The sequence below is a fragment of the Pituophis catenifer genome, unplaced genomic scaffold, assembly GCF_029215685.1.
Source record: "Pituophis catenifer annectens isolate HBS135680 unplaced genomic scaffold, rPitCat1.0.hap2 SCAF_7, whole genome shotgun sequence".
Taxonomy (NCBI): Eukaryota; Metazoa; Chordata; class Lepidosauria; order Squamata; family Colubridae; genus Pituophis; species Pituophis catenifer.
The window spans coordinates 25,039,962-25,062,395 of NW_027256887.1; the positions used below are offsets into that span (position 1 = coordinate 25,039,962).

The 22,434-nt window shown below is 42.0% G+C and overlaps 1 protein-coding gene across 1 annotated transcript in view; it reads left to right on the forward strand.

Moving 5' to 3' along the window:
• Positions 1-18,392: 18,392 nt before the first annotated feature.
• Positions 18,393-22,434, forward strand: part of ANKRD26 (ankyrin repeat domain containing 26) — a 94,526-nt gene continuing 90,484 nt past the window's right edge. Inside the window, exons 1-3 of the mRNA XM_070946608.1 lie at positions 18,393-18,777; positions 21,454-21,568; positions 21,785-21,958. Coding sequence (XP_070802709.1) covers positions 18,533-18,777; positions 21,454-21,568; positions 21,785-21,958 — 534 coding nt within the window. The 5' untranslated portion in view covers positions 18,393-18,532. The remainder of the gene's footprint in view (positions 18,778-21,453; positions 21,569-21,784; positions 21,959-22,434) is intronic.

A 22,434-nucleotide genomic window follows, 5' to 3' on the forward strand; every position in this document is an offset into this window, starting at 1 on the left:
AACTATCACTTTCATTCAAAATAATTCCAAAATGAAGAGCAATAAAATAAATTCACAAAATATATTAACAGAAGCTAACTTCATAAAATATAATAAAACAACAGTACACATTAAATGGCATAATCATATAAATCCTACTAAAATTAGATAAATCTTCAGTAAATGATAATGAGCCTTGATGACAACCAAAATAGCATAAACAGATGCAAATATAGCTAAGCTGTAACACATATGTGTTAAAAACTAATCAGGCTGCTTGATTGGCTAAAGCATGGATTGACTTCTAAAATATTCGATAATTGATTCATGTCCATATTCTATAATTTTGGCTTGCCATAATACTCAAATAAAATAGAAAGTAGAATTTAATGACAAGAACCTTCCTTATATCTGTCATATGAATACATTTGGCTACTTTGCATTAACTTAGTTATCCAGTCTTACTTATCAAAGAAAAAGTTAGTTACTTCATTAAGTTCTAAGTATATTGGCAAATCTATGCCCGAAAAGATCAGTTTCTTACAAAGGAATGCAGTTAACTGAATCAATGAAGACAAATTGAGAAAGTGCATTATGCTAATTACTGATTACTTATATATGAAGGCAAATGAAAATAAATTTCCTTTCTACTGAAAAGACCAATCAAAAAACCTATTTTAAATGTTTTTAACATTTTAAAATATTGGTAATTTATGCTACTGCAGGAAACAAATACTGTACATCTGAAAATGTATGACACCACTTTCTCCACTAGATGTCAGAATTATATAGCAATATTTTTTTTAAAGCAAAGCTACCTCTCACTAATGTCATGTTCCAGGTACAGATGTAGCTAATAAAGTTGCTTCATCAAGATCAAGTACTTTCAGGAATGTGCCTTTCATGTTTTCTCTCCCCACGATATTTTTTACTGCAGGATTTCAAAATATATACATTTTGTCATAAAAAGAGCATGTTTTGGAGAGACAATTTCTACTCCAACCTAGTCCCCAATGTCCAGATTTTACAAACCTGTGGCATGCAGAGCCCTCTCTGCTAGCACGCGTGCCATCGCCCCAGGTCAGATCTCCATGGTGTTTCTTTTGTGAATTTCTGCTTCCCTGCAAACAACAAAACAGAAGCTCACGAAAGAAAAAGATCTTACCTCTTGCAATGTTGCCGGTGTTGGGATGCCCATCTCCCGCTGGCCAGCTGGTCTTCAAGTCTCTGCCGTGCGTGTGCACATGTCTGTGCATGCGTGCGCACGTCTGCACATGCGCATGTCCATGCATGTCCCCAAGAATGTCCGCACATGTGCATGCCTGCACACCTATCAGTTTGGGCATGCGTGCGCATGCAGTTTGGGCACTCAGTGCCTAAAAGGTTTGCCATCACTGTACTATACTATCTTCTATGGACATAATTTAATAAATAAATGAAATAAGCAGTAAGTTTCTGAGAGCATGGTAATATATTTAGTTGATATGCTGAGTATTTGCAACATCCTTTCCTAACTTCTGTGCCCTCCAGATGTGACTTCAATTTCCAGAATACTCCAGGCCACATAACATTTTTAAGAATTATGTCACTTTTTCTTCTTTTTTATACTTTTAGGTTTTGTTTCTTTTCCTTTCTTGCTGTATTAAAATAAAATAAAGTGATTAACCCATTAGGATCAGCAAACTAACCTTCACTGGACTACATTGCTGGAAAAATAATAGCAGTGAGCCAATAATTCTTTCCAGAGTAGAAATTTTACTTGATTTAACGTTAATCTCATTCAATTTCCTTCTCCCTTGGTTCAAGGGCACATTTGCATTCTTTGACACAGGAGGACGTTCACATAAAGAGTAGTCAGATCCCCCTAATGTGCATCCCGAGTCACAATGCTGACCTAGAAAAGGAAATGATTCCCATCACCTAGGTATACTGCATGTGTGGTCCATTCCAGGGGTGGGTTCTAAATTTTTTTACTACCGGTTCTGTGGGTGTGGCTTATTTTGTGGGCGTGGTTTGATGGTCATGTGACAATTCTTTAGGATTTAGCAGAGGTACTGGTCTACCAGGCTTTTAACTGCTTGCAGAGCTGTACAGGTCTACCCATTTGTTCTTGGAGCGTCCTGGTCTACCCATTTGTTTTCAGAGCATCCCGGTCTACCCATTTGTTTATTGAGCATCCCAGTCTACCCAATTGTTTTTGGAGGCACCAGTCTACCACCACACTGCTTTTTAACACTGATCAGCTGTAGGGCGGCCCTTTGAAGCCCCGCGGCAAGAGTTTAAACAGTTTTTTTTTCCTTCTAGCCATCAGCTGGGACTTGGGAGGCAGCGAATAGATTGGGGGCAGGGCCAAATAAAAGGTAAGAATAACGCGGGCAGGGCAGAAGGGCCCAGCTGCTGAACAAAGAGAACCAGTCCGGTGATGTCATATCATCACCACTACCGGCTCGACGGAACCGGGCTGAACCGGGAGGAACCCACCACTGGTCCATTCCTTTTACACATATGCTGCTTTCTGATGGAATTTAACAATTAAATTCAACTTTCTTTTTCCTTTGGGAGTTGGGCGGCATAGAAATGCAACAAAATAAATAAATAATAAATAAATAAATTGTGCATGCATTGGTAGTCATTATCACATGTAGTAATATTCCATATATTTCCAATGCAAAAATGTTCCTATATAAAGATTAGTCAGATTAGGTGATCAGATTAGGTGCAGATTCATGCAATTATTGATTTTTTAAAAAGTGAATAGAGACATGCTAAATACGATTGTAACTGACATGCAGGGATAAGAATAATTCTTTATTCCTTTTTTTTCTTTTTAAATTTTTTATTTTTTAATATAATAATTCCATCTTCAATTAAACAGTGTGCCGTCTGGGTACAAATATGTTTGTAAAATAATAATCAAAATTTACAACAATATTCATTACACTAACATTGATTCTATAATATTAAAATAATATTAAAGAGCCTTGATAGTACAGGGGTTTAGTGCACCCTGTTATTAACACAGCTGCCTGCAATTTCTGCTGGTTCGAATCTCTCCAAGGCTCAAGGTTGACTTAGCCTTCCATCCTTTCTAAGGTAGGTGAAATGAGGACCCAGTTTGTGGGGGCAATAAGCTGACTTTGTATAAAATATACAAAAGTATGAAGGCTATTGCTTAACGCCTTGTAAGCCGCCCTGAGTCTCCGGAGAAGGGCGGCATATAAATCAAATTAAAAAAAAATGATATTAAACATAATAATATTTGCTTCTCTCTTAACATATCTTCTTTATTTCACTAATCTTTTTCTTTTATTTCCCTGTTTCTAACTTCCGTTTTTGTTATCTAACCCAGGGGTCCCCAACCTTTTGGACCTCAGGGACCACCAAGTTCATAATTTTAAATTTCGCAGACCACTAATACGAATCCAGCGCACCACTTGCTGAAGTGATGGAATGGGGTCCTTCAGGCACTCTCCCTCCTCTCTCTATCTCCCACTCTTTCTCTCCCTCCCTCTCTCCCTCCCTCATTCTTTCTTTCTCTCCACTTTCTTTCTCTCCTTCCCCTCTTTCTCTCCTTCCCTCTTTCTCTCTCATACTTTCTCTCTCCCCCTTTCTCATTCTCTCTCCCTCCCACTTTCTCTCATTCTCTCTCTCTCCCCTCTCTCTTCCCCCACTTTCTCTTCCCCCCTTTCTCTCTCCCCCCCTTTCTCTCTCTCTCTCCCACTCTTTCTCTCTCATTCTAATTCTCATTCTGATTCTCTGATTCTTTCATTTTGTCTCTCTCTGATTCTCTGATTCTCTTTCATTCTTTTTGTCTTCTCATTCTCTGTCACTCTCTCTCTGATTCTCTCTGTCGCTTTCTCCCTCTTATTCTCTCTCTTTCATTCTGTCTTTCTCTCTCTTTCATTCTTTGTCTCTTTCTCTGTCTCATTCTGATTCTCTCTCTTTCTCTTTCTCTCTCTCTCTCTCATTCTCTCTCTCTCTCACCTCATGGGCCAGCCAGTGTCTTGGGGCTGAGAGGAAGTCAAGCATCTCCCTGAGAGACTGAGGTGCGCGGAGCACCAACAAGAGCCGGAAGAAGTGTGGGAGCGAAGCACTACTTGAACTTGTGTGGCATGAGCATTCGTCTTGGTATATTTGCAGCGCAAGGCAGCCCTCATTTCCAGCCGCTTGGGACTCGGAGAGGTAAACAGCATCTGGTTCGGGGAGCAGCTGGATTTTGCTCTCCATTATGGATGCCAGATCAGCCCCCTGCAAGCTCTCATCTCTCGGGGAGCCCAGCCAAAGTTTCCAGCGCCACTTTAGGGAGCGCTCGAGACGAGAGCTTGCAGGGGGCCGATCTGGTGTCCATAATGGAAAGCAAAATCTGGCTGCTTCCCAAACCAGATGCTGTTTACTGCTTTAAGTCCCAAGCGGCAGGAAACAAGGGCTGTCTTGCGCCGCAAATATACCAAGGCAGAACCCTGATGCCGCACTAGAGCAGAGAGAAGAAGCAGGATTTTGCTCTCCATTGAGAACGCAAGATCGGCCCTCTGCAAGCCCTCATCTCTCGAGGAGCCCAGCCAAAGTTTCCCGCGCCGCTTCAAGCGAGTGCTCCTCGAGACAAGAGCTTGCAGGGGGCCGATCTGGCATCCGTAATGGAGAGCAAAATCCGGCTACTCGCCGGACCAGATGCTGTTTACCGCTCTGAGTCCCAAGCGGTAGGAGACAAAGGCTGCCTTGTGCCACTGGCTGGTGCAAATATAGAGGCGGAATGCTGTCGCCGCACAAAAGAAAGTAGTGCTTTGCTCCCACAGCTTCCAGGCATCGCAACCGCCTCTTCAGCCCACTTGCGCCACTCCCACCCCCACCACCGCAACAGCACCATTATTTAATTTCGGACGGAAGGGCTGCACTCCTTTTTGCGCATTGCACATGCTACCAGATGGTAGAGATTTCCAGCCCCACCATGGCCCGTCCCGTATTCCAGAGCTGTAATAGTCTCACTCACAGGACTGGCTCATTGGTCATCCCAGAGCAGCTCCTCCACCCAGGTGCACTGGCCTGCCAGGGAGCAGGCAGCTCCCCGGCAGGCCAGTGCACCCGGGTGGAGAAGCTGCTTCAGAATGACCAACAGGCCAGTCCTGTGACTACTACAGTCCCCCCCAGAGGCCTTGCAGGAGAGATGTAGGCCTGAAAGGCAACTGAACCTCGCCCCTCCCCCCACAGGTAGCCGTTCGGCTCTTGGTCTTACCTTCCAGTTCTAACTCCTGTGGCTCACACTGCTCTACTCAAGGTGAGGTTTGCGCTCAGCCTTAAGAGTGGGGCTGGCGTGTGGGTGGGGTGATGTGGGCAGTGCAGCCATGTGTTCCTGCACGCGGGCTGGATTAATTGCTCTCGGGGGCCATATCCGGCCCAGGCGCTATAGTTTGAGGGTGAGTGCAAAAAAAAAATGCAAAAATACAAAAATTTCTCCGCAGACCACCAAAATTTTCTCACAGACCATTGGTTGGTGACCACTGATCTAACCATTGATAAAATAAGTCCTACGTCATATAATATTCAGTTTGTTCTTTTTCCTTAATTGCTAGCATTGATCTATTCATTTCTGCACATTCTAATATTTTCCTGATCACATTCTCATCTGTGGGGATCTCTTCACTTTTCCAATTACCTAACAATAATGCATTCCTAATATACTGCTCAAAAAAATAAAGGGAACACAAGCAGAAGACATCTGAGATCTGAATGAATGAAATAGCCTTATTAAATACTTTGTTCTTTACATACAGTAGTTTATACGCTGCTCAAACAACTAAAGGGAACACAAAACTACTATATGTAACGAACAAAGTATTTAATAAGGCTATTTTATTCATTCAGATCTCGGATGTCTTCTGCTTGTGTTCTCTTTATTTTTTTGAGCAGTGTATAATGTCTTGAAAGTAACCATGTATTTTATTTTTCCCATACCACAAGAAGGCATGCCAGTCCAATTGCAAATCGTGTCCCTCCAAAGTCAATAGTCTTGTATGCCTCAATACAATCCATTCTTTCATCCATATAAGAACCGCAGCCTGGTAATACAATTCCCAATTCAGTAATCCAAAGCCTCCTCTATTCCTTGAATCCTGCAGCATTTTTAAATTTATTCTTTACTTTTTTCCCTTGCCAGATATAGCTTAATATTACTTTATTGAGTTCCTCAAAGTATTTTTTTTTTCCAATTTTATCGGAATTGTTTGAAACAGATATAGTAATCTCGGTAATATTTTCATTTTTATTGTAGCTATTCTTCCTATTAATAATTGCAGATTTTTCCATTTCTCCAAATCTGCTTTAATTTGTTGCATCGGTTTGTAGTAATTATCTTCCTTAATAGTTACACATCTTGCTGTCAGATGAAACCCTACCTATTCTATTTTCTTAGTAATCTGAATATCTATTCTCCTACAGGGCGCCCACAGCAGTCATGCCTGGGTACTGACACAGCTGATATCCAATAGGACCGAGTCTACTGGAACTTTCAGCACTGCCCCTTCCTGCTGTATTCCAGTTTTTCGACTCGGTCTGTTCCTGGACAGTCGTGTCTGTAGTGTTTTCTTCTTTAGGATTTTGGCTATTTTACCGATATTTCTCTCTTTGGCGCTAAGTGCTCTGCCTGAGTCCACTCAAGCCTCTGGGCAGCGAGGACTGCCGGCCGGCAGCTTCCTCCCCATCTCGCACGCGCACAAGCTCACTTGTCTTGCTCCGCCGCGTTGGTTGCCCTGATTAAATTGGGAGCGGCGGATTAAGGCATTCACATGCTGCGCTTCACAGCTGATTGGCGCGAGGGTGAATTCCGCACCGTTTTTTCAGAGCTGGACAGCTACAGGGCGCTGAGGCAAGCCGCGTTTCCAGTCTTGGCGGCGGATCGTTGCGCTCCTGATCTCCGCTCCCCAGCTGATTGGTGCGAGGGGAGATTCCGTGCCGAATTGCATTTCTCGCGTTCACGCCGTAAGGCTAGCGAGGACCTGGGCACACCGCTTGTCACTTACCGAGGTACCTCGTTCATTGATTTCTGTTTGGGCGCCATTTTAAGGGCTTCAATTTTAAACAAAATGGCGGACATTCCCGCCTGTTCAAAATCTAAGGGGAAATGGCACCAACACGAGGATCCTGGGGAAGGCACTTCTACCGGCCACAAGGGCAAGGTCAGGGTTATTACCTCAGACCGTTCTGCCCTCCCCAAAACCTCAGCCCTTGCCAGAGACAAAGACAGGCGCCATAAGGCCATGGAGAAGGCCTTTGAGAAAGCTCACTCCAAGGCGGCTCAAAGTCAGCCGACACCTTCTTCCTCCGCCCTCTCTACTCAAGCTGGGCCCCCTCGTGCCTTGTCTCCGGACAGGTCTATTCAAGGAGATAACATCAATACAGCTGAAGTGGCCTCTGTGTTTCCCTCTGATCCTGAGGAGAATCAAGTGCAGTGCCAGCGGTCTCCAACCCCTGCTCAAGACCCGCAGGGGTCCTCTCTTTCAATTTCTGAATCTCAACCTCCCCTGCAGGCAGCCCATTTACCCCTGGATATGCAGGTCTCCCTGGCTGACCTCATTTCAGAAGCCATTCACCAAGGGATCGCCCAAGGTCTTCAACAACATCAACCTGTGGTGCCTTCTTCTGATAGCAGGAGAACTGATAGAGTGGCTACCCACTCCTGTCTTCGTCCTTCTCATGAGGAATCCACTGCTGATACCTCTAATCACGATTCCGTGAGTCAGGATTCTCTTTCTGAGGAGGGGGAGTTACCTGAGCAAGACCTGTCAGAAGACGAGGGTCTAGAACCTGATCAGCCAGCATTTGTGGGACTCTTCAAGCCCCATATGTTTCGTTCATTACTCTACAAGGCTAAGACAACCACCCGCCTAGGGATCAAGGGTTCCGCCTTGACCACCCTTCCTGTGCTCACTGACCCTACTTCTGCCCTGTTTCAGGAGCCCAAGGTGCAGTCAGATATTATTCCGGCTCCTAAATTATTTTCGGAGGTCTTGAAATGTCAATGGTCCTCTCCCAGCTCCGGGCCAATTCCGAACAACTTGGATAGGAAATTCTACAATATGGCGTCGGAATTCTCCACCCTCTTGCAGGCACCAGCCGTAGACTCTCCCGTTGTCGCTTTATCTACTTCCTCTCCTCCCATGGGTCCCTCGGAGGATTATTTGTGGCCTGAGGAAAAGAAGGCTGAAAGGACCCTCATCAAAGGCCACCAAGCCTCCGCTTGTTCTATCCAAGCTTCCTCGGCTGCATCTTTCTTTAACCGTGCATCCATCTTGTGGCTGCGCCAGCTGCAAGATCGCATTACAGCTTCTGACCACCGCTCCCATCAGGATATTAAGATCCTTGCGGCTGCGGAGTTCTCCGCTGATGCTACGCTTAATGCCGCCCTATTCTCCGCCAAGGCCATTGGCACTTCTATAATTTCACGCCTCCTCCTCTGGCTCCGGAATTGGCAGGCGGATACCAGGAATAAGTGGAGCCTGGCCTCTTCTCCTTACTCTGCTGACAAGTTATTCGGCGCTCCACTGGATCCACTGTTAATTGAGACAAAGGACCACCGTAAGATCCTTCCCTCCATATCTCGTCGTTCTGAACACCGATCTCAAGGCTCCTTTCGTCCTTCTTCCTTTCGAGGCTCCGATTCCAACTACTTCCAGCACCGCTCTCACCGCTCCTTTCCTTCCAGGGCGCCCCAGCAGTTTGGAAACCAGGTCAGACGGGGTCCCCGTTTTGCATCGAAATCCTCATTTCGTGGGGGGAGGGGTTGCCCCTTTAGGCGGTCCCACTAGGGATCTTCCTGATTCCTCGATTGGCGGCAGATTAACTCATTTTTCCAACCAGTGGGATTTATCTGATTCTTGGGTCAGAGACACAATTAGATTTGTTCTTAGACTTGAATTTCAATCCTCTCCTCCCACCCATAATCTCCGTTGCCCCGTTTCTCTGGACCCTGTTAAAAGGACGAGAGTTGATCAGGCTATTCAACATCTCCGGGCCATTAAAGCCATTCAACCTTTCCCTTCTCACGAACGCAGCCAGGGATTTTATTCCCGTTTATTCCTGGTTCCCAAATCTTCGGGAGGTTGGAGGGCTATCCTTGATTTAAAGTCTCTAAATCGGCATATCAAATACCACCATTTTAAAATGCAGTCCCTCCAAACTATTCTGCTCTGCATTAGGAAGGGGGGCTTTATGTCTTCCATTGACTTAACTGAGGCCTATCTCCACATCCCCATCTTTCCTTCCCATCGCAAGTTCCTCCGGTTTTCTTATAATGGCCAACATTTCCAGTATGCTGCTTTACCTTTTGGCCTCTCCTCCGCCTCCAGGGTATTTACCAAGGTAATGGCTGCCCTTATCGCCCACATTAGCTCTATCCCTATTCGGACGCCCTTTTATTTGGATGATATCCTCATCCTTTCCAAATCCCTACCTCAGGCCCACAGGGACATAGCTTCAGTTGTGTCCATTTTGCAAAGGCATGGCTTCTCCATTAATTGGTCCAAAAGCCATCTGTCACCTTCTACGTGCCTTCAGCACCTGGGGGCCGTCATTAATTCATCCACCCTCCAAGTTGCCCTGTCACAGGAGCGCCAGACAAGTCTCTCTGATATGGCCTCCAAATTTCGGAGGCGGGACTCCGCCTCTCTCCTAGGTCTCTCTAGCCTTCTAGGCAAAATGGTTTCTACTTACGGCATCGTGCCGTGGTCTCACCTCCACAACAGGGAGCTGCAGTGGCTGTTACTTCCTTACCAGCGGCGTCTGACCAGCACCTCGGCCTCCAAAGTTGTCCTTCCTCTAGCGGTTCTAGACTCTCTGAGTTGGTGGACATCGTCAGCCATTTCCCGGGGCTCTTCGTTCAGGGACCACTGCAGGATTGTTGTCACCACAGATGCCAGCCTCTCGGGCTGGGGAGCACACCTGGAGTCGCACGTGGCACAGGGTCTATGGTCCCAGGCAGAACGAGCCCTGAACATCAACATCCTGGAATTGAGGGCCATTTATCTGGCTCTTCTCAGTTTCGAGCCTCATGTCCTTGGTCAGGAAGTCCTCGTCCTCACGGACAATGTCTCGGCCAAGGCTCATGTCAACCGCCAGGGGGGACTCGCTCCCGGTCCCTGATGCGAGAGTCTCTCCAGTTGGGTCTCTGGGCGGAAGTCCATCTGTCTTCGCTCCGCGCCGAGCACATCTCGGGATCTGCGAACACCCAAGCGGACTCCCTCAGTCGCTCCCTCATCGATCAGGCCAAATGGAGTCTGCATCCCCTCCTGTTCGAGGATCTGTGCATTTAGTACGGCCGCCTGACGGTGGACCTCTTCGCAACGCCCGGCAACCAGCAGCTTCCCCACTTCTTCTCTCGATTCCCCTCTCTGGGAGCGGAAGCGGTGGATGCTCTCCGGAGTCCTTGGCCGCAGGAGCAACTCCTCTACGCCTTACCTCCTCTACCCCTTGTTTCCAGGGTCGTACGGAAGTTGATTGCGGAGCGGGCGGAGGTTCTTCTCCTGGCACCACACTGGCCTCGCCACCCGTGGTTTGCCAACCTCATGGATCTGTCTGTCGCTCCCCACTGGAGGATTCCCGACGATCGGATCTCCCTCCACCAGGGTCCTCTTCTCCACCCGGATCCTCAGTCCTACCAACTGACCGCATGGCGGCTGAGCGGCTCCTTTTAACCAGGGCTCAGTTTCCTCCGGGTGCGATTACCATCATTCAAGCTGCTCGCCGTCCATCTACGCTCCGGATCTATGGCTCTACCTGGCGGGTGTTCTCCTCTTGGTGTCTGGGAAAAGGCATTTCACCTACGGACATTTCAGTTCCTCATCTGCTGGATTTCCTTCAACATGGTTTCGCTGCGGGCCTAGCCCCTAATACCCTCAGATGACAGGTAGCCCGCCTTATCGTCGATTCTTTCATGTTCGTCATTTACGCCCATCACCAATGATCCCCTCATCCGATCCTTTTTGAGAGGCGCAACCAATCTCCATCCACCCACGGTTTACCAATTCCCATCTTGGGATCTGAACAAGGTCCTCTCTGCCTTGACGGGCCCTCCGTTCGAGCCTTTACGGGAAGTTGGTCTCAAGTTTTTATCGTTCAGTTTCGTTCCTCGTTGTTGTTACCTCCGCTCGGCGGATTTCTGAGCTCGCTGCCCTGTCCGTGCGGCCCGATCTCTGCATCTTTCACACGGACAGGGTGGTTCTTCGTCTCGACCCTGCGTTCGTACCAAAGATTAACACCATCTTTCACAGGTCACAGGAGCTCACGCTTCCGAATTTCTGCCCTTTTCCCCACCGTCGCCAGGAATTCGTATGGCATAAGCTGGACATTCGCAGGGCGCTCAAAATTTATGTGGCCCGTACTGCCTCCTTCCGGAGGTCAGAAGCTCTTTTTCTATCCTTTCAACCTTTGACTATGGGTTCCCGTGTCTCCTCGGTTGCTATTGGACGGTGGATCAGAGCTACCATAGCATTGGCCTATGAAGCGCAGTCCCTGCAGGTTCCTGCCAATATCACAGCGCATTCCACCAGAAGCGCCGCCACCTCCGCTGCCTGGTCCACGCAAGCTCCTTTGGATGAGATCTGCCAGGCCGCTACGTGGTCGTCGGTTACTCCTTTCATCCGGCACTACCATCTGGACATCTACGCGTCGGCGGACGCGGCCTTTGGCAGGAGAGTTCTGCAGCAGGTCCGGCCTCTCCATCCCTAGGAGACATCATGCTTTGGTATGTCCCAGGCATGACTGCCGTGGGCGCCCTGTAGGAAAATGGGCGTTGGTCTTACCTAATACGCCTGTTCTCTGACTGGCGCCCACGGCAGTCAGCCCCACCTGTTCCGGCTGTCCCTGGGTTTCGGTGGGTGGGAAGTCTTTTATTATCTGCTTTGTTTCTACAGACACTCCAGTCTGCTGGACAGCCTCGCCTCAAAACTGGAATACAGCAGGAAGGGGCGGTGCTGAAAGTTCCAGTAGACTCGGTCCTATTGGATATCAGCCGTGTCAGGCATGACTGCTGTGGGCGCCAGTCAGAGAAGAGGCGTATCAGGTAAGACCAACGCCCATTCTCTTCATTATCTTTTTTCTGCATGTCTGTGAGATTTTTAACTAACATCTTAGTTTTCTCTTTATTTATTTTCAATCCTGCCACTTTGCCATATTCCTCTATTTTTTAAATTAATTTAGGCCCTGTTTCTTGTGGATCTTCCAAAATGAAGACTAAATGGTCTGCAAATGCCTGTCGTTTATATTTTTCCTTTTTTATTTCCATACCTTTTATCTCTGCATCTTGTCTAATATTTCTATTTAATACTTCCAGTGTCAATATGAATAATAGAGACAAAGGGCATCCTTGCCTTGTACCTCTTTTAATGTTGACCTTCTCTGTCATATCTACATTTATCATCACCTTTGCTGTTTGTTTATAATATATTGCCTTAATCATGTTAATAAATCTCTCCCCAAAATCCATATCTTTTAATTGTGCTAGAATAAACAGCTAGTTCACATTGTCAAATGCTTTCTGTGCATCTAGAAAAATCAACACCATTTGCTTCCCTGGATGTGCTCCAGTGTATTTAAAATTATTCTCATATTGTCTTTGTCTCTTATATTAGGTAGAAATCCATTTTGATCTGAATGTATGAATTGATTTAAGAACCTTTTTAGTCTTTCTGCAATTATTGAGGCATATATTTTATAGTCAGCATTCAATAAGGATATTGGTCTGTAATTTTTTATCTGTTGTAGGTCTGAATCTTCTTTGGGTATGAGAGTAATATATGTTTCCGTCCATGAATTTGGTACTTTTGCTTCTAGCATTACTTCATTGAACACTTCCAACATTGGTATACTTAAAGTATTTTGTAAGTCTTTATAGAGTTCTGCTGGTAGACCATCTGGGCCTAGTGTTTTGCCATTCTTTTGTCTCTTAATTGCTTCTGTTAATTCCATTATTGTTATACTATCATCTAACATAGCTTTCACTGTTTCAGGTATTTTAGGTAATTCCGCTTTTTCTAAATATTGTTTTATTTTATCTTCTGAAACTGTCTCTTGATCATATAACCTTTCATAGGAATTTTGGATCACTTTCTTTTTATTGTCATTTGGTGATGAAGGTTTCCTTCCTCATCCATTAATTGGTGTATCAGTTTTTTTTCCTTCTGTTTTTCAATCTGTATGCCAGCCATCTTCCTGGTTTATTTGCATTTTCAAATAAATTTTGTTTAGCATTTTTAACTTTTTGTGCTAATTCTTCTTTATCTATTAAGTTCTACTTATGTTTTATTAATTCCATTTGTTTTTTTAGATTCTTTTTTTGTGGTTCTTTTTGTAGTTCCATCTCTAGCCTTTTATATTCTGCTTCTAATATCTTTTGGTTTTGTTTCTTCTTATTTTTCTTTCTCATATAAGTTATAGCTAAATCTCTAATGTATGCCTTAGCTGTGTCCCATTTTGTAATGAGGTCTCTTCTTTTCTATTCTCTTTAAAGAAAAAGTCTAATTCTTTTTCCATGAATTGAATAAATTCCTTATCTTTTAATATTGATTGATTCAACATCCATCTTAATTTCCTTTTTTGTCCTTTCCATTTAACTGTTATTGGATTGTGGTCTGCCCATTTACTTGTTTCTATATCTATTTCTTGTACATTAGAACTGAATTTAGCTGACATCTATATCATATCTATTCTTGACCAAGACATATGCCTATTTGAATAAAATGAATATTGCTTTTCCTTAGGATGTGTCTCGCGCCATACATCTTGGATACCATCTAAAATTTACTCCATTCTTAATGAGCTTCCTTGTCAGAAATTGATATTCCTTTCTTATTTCTCTTACTTTCTGGGGACCTGTTTTAAAACTACTATTTCTTTCCCTTTGTATTTTAAAAGGTCATCTCTTGCTCTTTGTAGTACCCCTGCCTTTATTGCTTTTTTAATAAATCTCACATGTACCTCTCTGGCGTGTCTATTTCTTGTCACATATCTAGTGTAAACTCTAAATATTTCATCCATCTCAGCAAGCACCTTTTCTTTGGTCACCTCTAAAGCATTTGTCAGCAGCTCTGCCATTATCTCAGCCAAATTTTCTCCCTTTTCTTTCTCAATATTCTGGAATCACAAGTAGTAATCAGCCTTATTCATCTCAAGTGATATTATTGTTCTCTCATGACTTTTGTCTGCCAAGGTAAGTCTGTAATCAACCTCTTCCACTCTTTTCTCTGTTTGTTCAGCTTTCTCTTCTACTTTCTGAACGCATTGTTCTTTTTTAGCCATTATGTGTTGAAAATTCTCTATTTTTATCCTTTACTTTTCCTATTCTTTCCTTAATGTCTTCATGCATGGCCTGAATCATAGCTTTCATCTCTAATTGCATCATATTCATTCTTTCTTACTCCAACATAGCATCCAATGACCTTGGGCCTGCTGGGCTAGATGCTGCTGCTGCTGCTGCTGCTGAGGATGGCGCTGATGTAGTTTTCTTCATTTTAAGATGTTTTAATAAATTTAAAACAATTATTAAAGATAATAACTACAATACCCAACAGCTCCAGTGTTGACCGCCCACTTCACTATCTCCCTCAAATTTCCCTTTTTACCAAGCTATTCAGGAATCAAAACATTCAATATTACTGAATCCCTTTTTCCTTCTTCCTTCTTCTTATTTTCAATCTCCAAATAATGTCACTGGTTTTGTTTTTTTTATTGTAATCCCAGAGGAACGTAATTATAATTCATAAAAAAGAGGAACTAAAACTGTTAATTGTAATCCAAGAGGAGAGCGAAGATATAAATTGTAATCAAAGAGTTGTTAAACTGTTGATCCCTTTATTCTTCAAAAAGTATTATCTTCTTCTCTTGTTCAATTTATAATCCACATAGGCCCACCAAGCCCCAAAATTCAACCACCAACTGTCTTATATCTTCTGAGGGAGAGTTCACAGAGCAGAAAATAAAAGAGAAGGAAAAAAAATTGCCATCTTATTTTAAACTTGAGATAGTGAATGCTTACACATTAAAAGTGAAAGACAGTGCCTCACAGAGATCTGGCTCTGTAATTATTAAGTTTCTAAAGTCTAGCACTACAGGCAACATCAGGACAGATTACAGAATTAAAACATAATGGAAATAATATAATGAATTATCCACACCTTTCTATGCCCAAGTTAACTTTGATTTGGTGTGTACACTAGAAAGAACAAGAAAGTTTAAATGTATGTGGGAAATAACTTAATATGTTTAGAAGAACTCCATCAGGATATGAATTGAGACTTTGAATCAATCATGACAATTGTGCCATTTTTTCGGAAACAGCCTATCTCCAGAAGATATTATAGAACAAGATATGCAACAAAATCCACTTGAGAATGTTAATGAACTCTGAATAAGAATTTTCCATGAGATGAAAAAAGAAAATTCTCTGAGGCTTTATAAATTAAGGAAATAAAAATGGCAATTCCAGTGAACAAATTTTTATTGGATTACAAGAGACTACTTAAAATATTGAATAACTTTATAAAAACACCAACTGTTTGAATGAATTACAGAGAAAGACTGTTTCATTAAAAAAAATATGAAATTTATTTGTAAAATGGGACAATTTTTTATTCTAGGTGTTTGGTGGATTTACTTATATCTTGATATACTGAATTTGCTTACATGTTTATTTTTTACTTTATAACTATTTTATGTACCTAATTTTTTAGCATCTAAATGTTTTGTATCCAATTCTGGAAACTATGCCATTTTTTAAAAGAGAAACTCTCTTTTTGTTATATGAAACTTTAGTTTCTATTTAAATTCAGATGCCAGAATTACTTTATATATGTGAATATTTTAGAGTTGATATAGAATGCTTATTTGAGTGGGACCAGGAATGAAATCCAGCAGGTTCTGGAGAACCGGGAGTGGAAATTTTGAGTAGTTCAGAGAACCAGCAAATACCACATTTGGCTGGCCCCAGAGGGGGGTGGCAATGGAGATTTTGCAATATGCTTCCCCTGCCATGCCCACCAGGCCACGCCACACCCACAAAGCCACGCCCACAGAACCAGTAGTAAAAATATTTGGATTTCACCACTGAGTGGAACAAATTATTATTTAGGATTGTTCACTCTGAAATTGCTATCATTTGGAATAGAAGAAATGTGTCTTTTTTAAAGAAGAAATAGTCTGTGTCTTATTAATCTTTACATTTTGTTTGTTAACAGTAGGATATTGGAACCTTTTTATGCCTTTTAAATGGGGTTTTGTTTAGGGCTAAGAATTCAGTGTGAAAAATTGAGTTTTAGGTGTTAATATTAATATTTTAGAGCTGTTTAGTTTTACTGATAATTGGATAAGGAGATGATGTTACTTCTTTGATTTGCCTATTTATAACAAATTAGTTATGGATGAAAAGTTTTATAATTTATAATAAAAGGGAGTGAAGAGACTATGGAATTGTTTATATTTGTTACGAGGATGGCAATTCGTTTTCTTAAAGGGGGATTTCTTCTTATATTTTTATTTTCTTGCATTTTTCTTTCACTTTTACTTTATTGTTCTTTCTAAAAATCTTTAAACCTACCAAAAAAAATGGAGCAAGGAGCAAGCATTTTTTATGAATCCAGTAATTATCTGTGAGGGGAGCATAACATGAATTTTGTAACTTGCTTTTTAACATAGTTACTTTGTATTTTAATTTGATTTATTTTCTCTCTTTTAAAATGATGTTCGGGTTTATTAGCTTTTAACATTCCAGAACTGATAAACAGACATAAGAAAAAAAAATGTTAGTGCAAACTGGGATCTGGTTTCTCTTTTTTGTGAACTCCAAACATCCTTTTTCCTTACAATTTATGCCCCTTCTGACCTCATTGTAACGAACATGTGTGATATTATGGGATGCAAATATGTAATTGATTTCCTATGGAAAGGTAAGGTTACTTTTATCCTGTCCAATCAACTTTCCTCTTGCATTTTCTTTGCTGTGTTAACTATAAAAAGGAATGAAACATGGGGGTCAAGGTTCTCTCTCTTCTTTTTCATAGAGATTTCACTTTATAAACTGCTTTTAAATGATCTTCCAACTCGGTTGCTTATTGGGAAAGTAAACTGAGGCAGAAGCTGGAGCAAGATTTGGCTATCACCTGCCTTTCTCTTGGAAAACAGATCAAAGGATTCATAGACCCATCTGATGCTACAGAATGAAAGGCTCTAGACTTATCTGATCAGTAACAATCTTGCATTTTTTCTTCTTGTTTTCATGCAATACTATTTTTTTTCTTCTGTTCAATTATGTTTGATTCTGAGACACTGCCTGGACAAATTCCTGCAGTTTTCTTGGTTTTTCAAAGGTGGTTTGCCATTGCCTTTTTTCTAGGACTGAGAAAGATTAGTCCAAGGTCACCCAATTAGCCTTGTGCCTAAGGACAGGAGTCTCCAACCTTGGCAACTTTAAGCCTGGCGGACTTCAACTCCCAGAATTCCCCAGCCATCTTTGCTTAGACACCCCTGCCTAAGGAGACACTAGAAATCTCCATCTCCTAGTTTCTAGCCTTATGCCTTAACCTCTACACTAAACTGGCTCTACTACACTAGCATAAAAGTTTTTATATCTTTATTCCAGGGTTGAAGGCAGTAGGACCCAAGCCAAACCAGCGTAAAATAATTTTTTTTTTATTTTTACCTACTTTTTGTGTTAATAAAGTTAGGGATGGTATTTTCTATCAAATTTAGCGTTAGATGTAATGTTTTGGGGCTAGAAAGGGTAGCAAGAACCTTCCAAAAGCAAAGTAAACAAAGGTAAGACTTGAAGAATTGGAGTGTTTGTTTTGGAGAACAATTCAAATTTGCAAACTTTTAAATGATGATGTTGATTCTTATTATTACTAATTCAAAACATTATTAAGGAAAAACGTTAGTTTTATACAGTACTTGCAAAAGTTCATTTGGATAAAAGCGATGACAATCGGGCTCTGAGAAATAAACAACTTTTGGCACCGATCTTACAAAGTTTTCTGAGCTGCATGCAATAAGGTCGAAGCATGCCCTTGGGTGCAATCTACTTCGCGTTCTCTTCACTAGGCTCAGGGCCCACTTTCAGGCTGGCTTTACAACTTCCACGATCTCTTTCCCAAACCGTTTTTTCGACCTCCTTCGGCACCAACTTTCCCGGAAACTCCAGGACGCAGAAATGACGGAAGACTGCGCCTGCGCCTTCGGAAGCAACGTGGTCGCGCCAAGAAAACAAGTTTGAGCACGCATGCGCAATGCCGCCCCGGGAAGCCGTTGCCTTGGCTACCGCGCTCCGGCTTGCCCTCTGCTCTTTTCCCTCCCTCTGACGCCGTGGAATCCATGCCCGCGACTTCTTGGATGGGACGCCCCGTTTCAACTGCCGTCGGCCGGCCGGAGCGCACGGCCGGCATTGACCGCGTCAGGCAGCCATGCTATTCCCCAGCGAGCTCGTGACCTCAGGACAAGGGATTTGGTGGCGGCAAATGCTGCGACGCACCTCGTGACTCAAAGCCTTCTCCCCCCCCCTTCCACCTCCTCGACCAGGAGGATGAAGAAGGTGAAGAAAATCCTGGGGCTGGGGAGGAAGAAGAATGGGCGACAGTCTCCGTCGCGGAGCCGCGTCGTGGCTTGCGCCTCAGCCCCAGGCGCTCTCATCTGTAGCGGCGGCGACGGTTATAACTTGCAGACCAAGGACCTGAATAAGCTGCACCGAGCGGCGGCCGAAGGAGATCTCGGGGAACTCCGACACCTCCTGCAGAAACACGACCTCAACGAACAGGATAAAGCTGGCAGGTGGGAAGGAGCAGGCCTGGGCTCGACTCCCGCCTCGTCTTCATGCAAACACCAGCTCTCCTCTTCATCCCTCCTTGATTACTTGGGCCACCCGCTTTCCTTTCACGGGCTTCGGAGGGTGGGATTTCCCCCAGTGAGGCCCGTCACTGGTCCAAAACATGCCCACGTGGAAGACTGTGTGGCTGTCATAGGTAGCTGGGCAGCGGGAAGTTTGTTCCTGAGGGTCTCTTCCTCGGAGTCTGGCGCTGAAGGTTGCTGTGGCACTGAGGTTTCCCTCAGCACTTCTTCACTGTGTGGGAAGGTGACTTTATGACCTCTTGATAACATGAGGCGTTAAACTGGATTGTGTCCTTAAAAGAACCCCTTAAAGAATAAATACTATCCCATGGCTGGAAGCCTGTAAGGTGTAAAATGTTCAGTTCTTTTATAATCCATAAATGGGAATAGGTTCCTGAAAATAATTTAGTTTCTTTTCCCACTTATACCAGACACACTGTAACTAGGACACACTGTACAGATAGTCCTTGACTAACAACAGTTCATTTAGTGGCCATTCAAAGTTACGTCAGTGAAAAAAGTGACTTATGGTCATTTTTCACACGACCACTGCAGCATCCCCATGGTCATGTGATCAAAATTCAGCCTCTTGGCAACTGACTCATATTTATGATGATTGCAGTGTCCTGAAATCATTAGATCACCTTTTGAGACCTTCTGACAACTAAAGTCAATGGGGCAAACCAGATTCACTTAATAACTGTGTTACTAACTTAACTGTAGTTATCCCGTCAACTGGCAAGAAAGGTCGTAAAATGGAACAAAACTTAACAAATGTCTTATTTAGTAACATAAATTTTGGGCTCAGTTGTGGTTGTAAGTCGAAGATTGCCTGTAACTAGGAAATATTATTAAACCATATTATGCTTAATATTGCGCACCTACCTTCAAATGCCCTTATAGTATGTCTCTAATAAAATGACATCCTTCCTATTAACTCTACTGTTCAAGTATCTTTTTTCATATATCACTTTTTTATATGTTGAACTCTGCCGCTAGTTCCTGTATAGGTAGTCCTTGACTTATGACTACAATTGAGGCCAGAATTTCTGTTGCTATAAGTGAAACATTTTTTAAGTGAATTTTGCCCCATTTTACAATCTTTCTTGTCACAATCATTGAGTGAATCACTGCTGCTGTTAAGTTAGTAACATGGTTTTTAAGTGAATCTGGCTTTCCATTGACTTTACTTGTCAGAAGTTGACAAAACAGTTGATAACAAAAGGTGATCACATAGGTGGACATGCCTAAGAACGAGAAAATATTGGACAAAAATACACACATTGCTGGAAAAAATGATAAAACTACATATAGATCTGAAACCAGAGATACTTTTGCTGGGCATTCTACCAGAAAACTATGATTAAAAAGACTGCATATTTGATTTTGCATATATTAATGGCAGTCAGAATTGTATTTGCGCAACAATGGAAAAGTGATGAGACCCTGTCTGAGGAGAATGTAATTTAAAAAATATTAGATTGTGCAGAAATGGATAGATTAACACTTGCTATTAAGGATAAAGAAGAAACTGAATATTTTTTTTATATGGGACACATTTTATCAATGGCTAGATAATAGAAACTGAAGTTAGAAAGGAAGAGATATAAAGGGAGGAAACGGTATAGAGGAGAGTGATTAAAGAAGACGATGTTAAACGTTAAGCATTAAGATTATATCATGTTATTATATTATTAATATGATGGTGATGACTAAATATAATGAAGATGTATAAATATGACTCAAAATATAATTGTACCCAGAATACACACTGTTTGATGAAAATTGAGTGTTATATAAATTAAACAAATAAAGCATGAAGAAAAAAGAAGTTGATCACATGACCCCGGGAGACTAACCGTCGTAAATATTAGTCAATTGCCAAGTGTCTGAATTTTGATCACCTGATCACAGGGATGTTGCTACAGTTGTAAGTGTGAAAATTGTCATGTCATTTTTCAGTGCCATTGAACTGTTACTAAATGGACTGTTGTTAAGTCGAGGACTACCTGTATTAGGTAAAAGTCATAGTGAAAGCTATATGGAGAGAAGACTGGCTATAAATAATAGATGGTAATGCTGATGTCTTAGACTCCTGAAAACAGCTCAATATGATAGGAAGTTTTGCAGTTCTTTTAAGTTTTAAAAAGCATAGCTTAATTAAGAGATTGTTGCAATAAATCATCTCTATAATGGGAATTTTCTCTTTCCTTTCTATAGCCATCACATTAATATTTATCAGTGACTGAGAAATAGTGGCTGGATTATTCTAGAATTTGTAATAAATGTCATCAGTTGTTAAGTTCAATGAAATTTAATCAAAATATTTGTATTTGAAATCAAGCAAATAATATTCACTTCTTTAGGCTTTATTCTTTCTTGCAAAGTATAATTTATTTTTTCAAGTAGGAAGAACTAATTAACTAATCTGCAATTTATATATTGTAGTGCTTTACCAATGAGTATACAGAGTACATGTTCATCATATGCTGAACACTAGTTTTTAAATACAGTTCAAAGATACAAAATCAAAATGTTCTTAAGAAAAAGAAAGTCGTACTCTACTGTTAGTTATTTATTGAATGAATATGGCTTCTTTTACAATATGGTTTCTTTTAGAACACCTTTGCATTTTGCCTGTGCTAATGGATATACAGACATTGTTACTTTCTTGGTGGACAACAAATGCCAACTAGATAGCTGTGATAAAGAGAAGAGATCTCCATTAATGAAGGTATGCATTTAAAATAGTACAAATTTACTAGCAGTATAAAGCCAAATTTCTATAACTCCGTTTTAATCAAAACTATCAGTATAATAAATTGTTAGTACTTCTTATAATCAAAAGGGACAAGAAAAAGCTGTAGCTTTGTTTTGTTTAAAATTATAGACAGTATTACCTAGGTATATGAAAATATGTTGTAGACCTAACATCATCTTAAATATTTAGGCGGTGGAATTCCAGCAAGAATTCTGTGCAATTTATCTGCTTGAACATGGAGCAGATCCTAATTTGAAGGACATAGACAACAACACTGCCCTCCACTTTGCTGCCAGTAATTCTAGTGTATCTCTAGCAAAATATCTGCTTGAAAAGAAAGCTGACATTGAAGCACAAAATAAGGTAAAATTCCAGTAGTTTACTTAATATATTAAGTAGTTTTTGATTTTGTATAAGCCAATACATATTCTGATTTTTAAAAAATATTTTAACATTTATAGAAAAAAACACTGCATTATTTATTGAGACTAATGTGTAATATAAGTATCTGTTGCATAATAAAAGTGGAACTTGAGGCTCTTCATTCCTTATTTTGCTTGAGCAAGTTGACTACAATTTGTAAAATTTAAGTAAAGGTAAAGGTTCCCCTCGAACATATGTGCTAGTCGTTCCTGACTCTAGGGGGCGGTGCTCATCTCCGTTTCAAAGCCGAAGAGCCAGCGCTGTCTGAAGATGTTTCTGAGGTCATGTGGTCGGCATGACTAAATGCCAAAGGTGCACAGAACATTGTTACCTTTGTGGTCCCTATTTTTCTACTTGCATTTTTTACGTGCTTTCGAACTGCTAGGTTGGCAGAAGCTGGGCCAAGTAATGGGAGC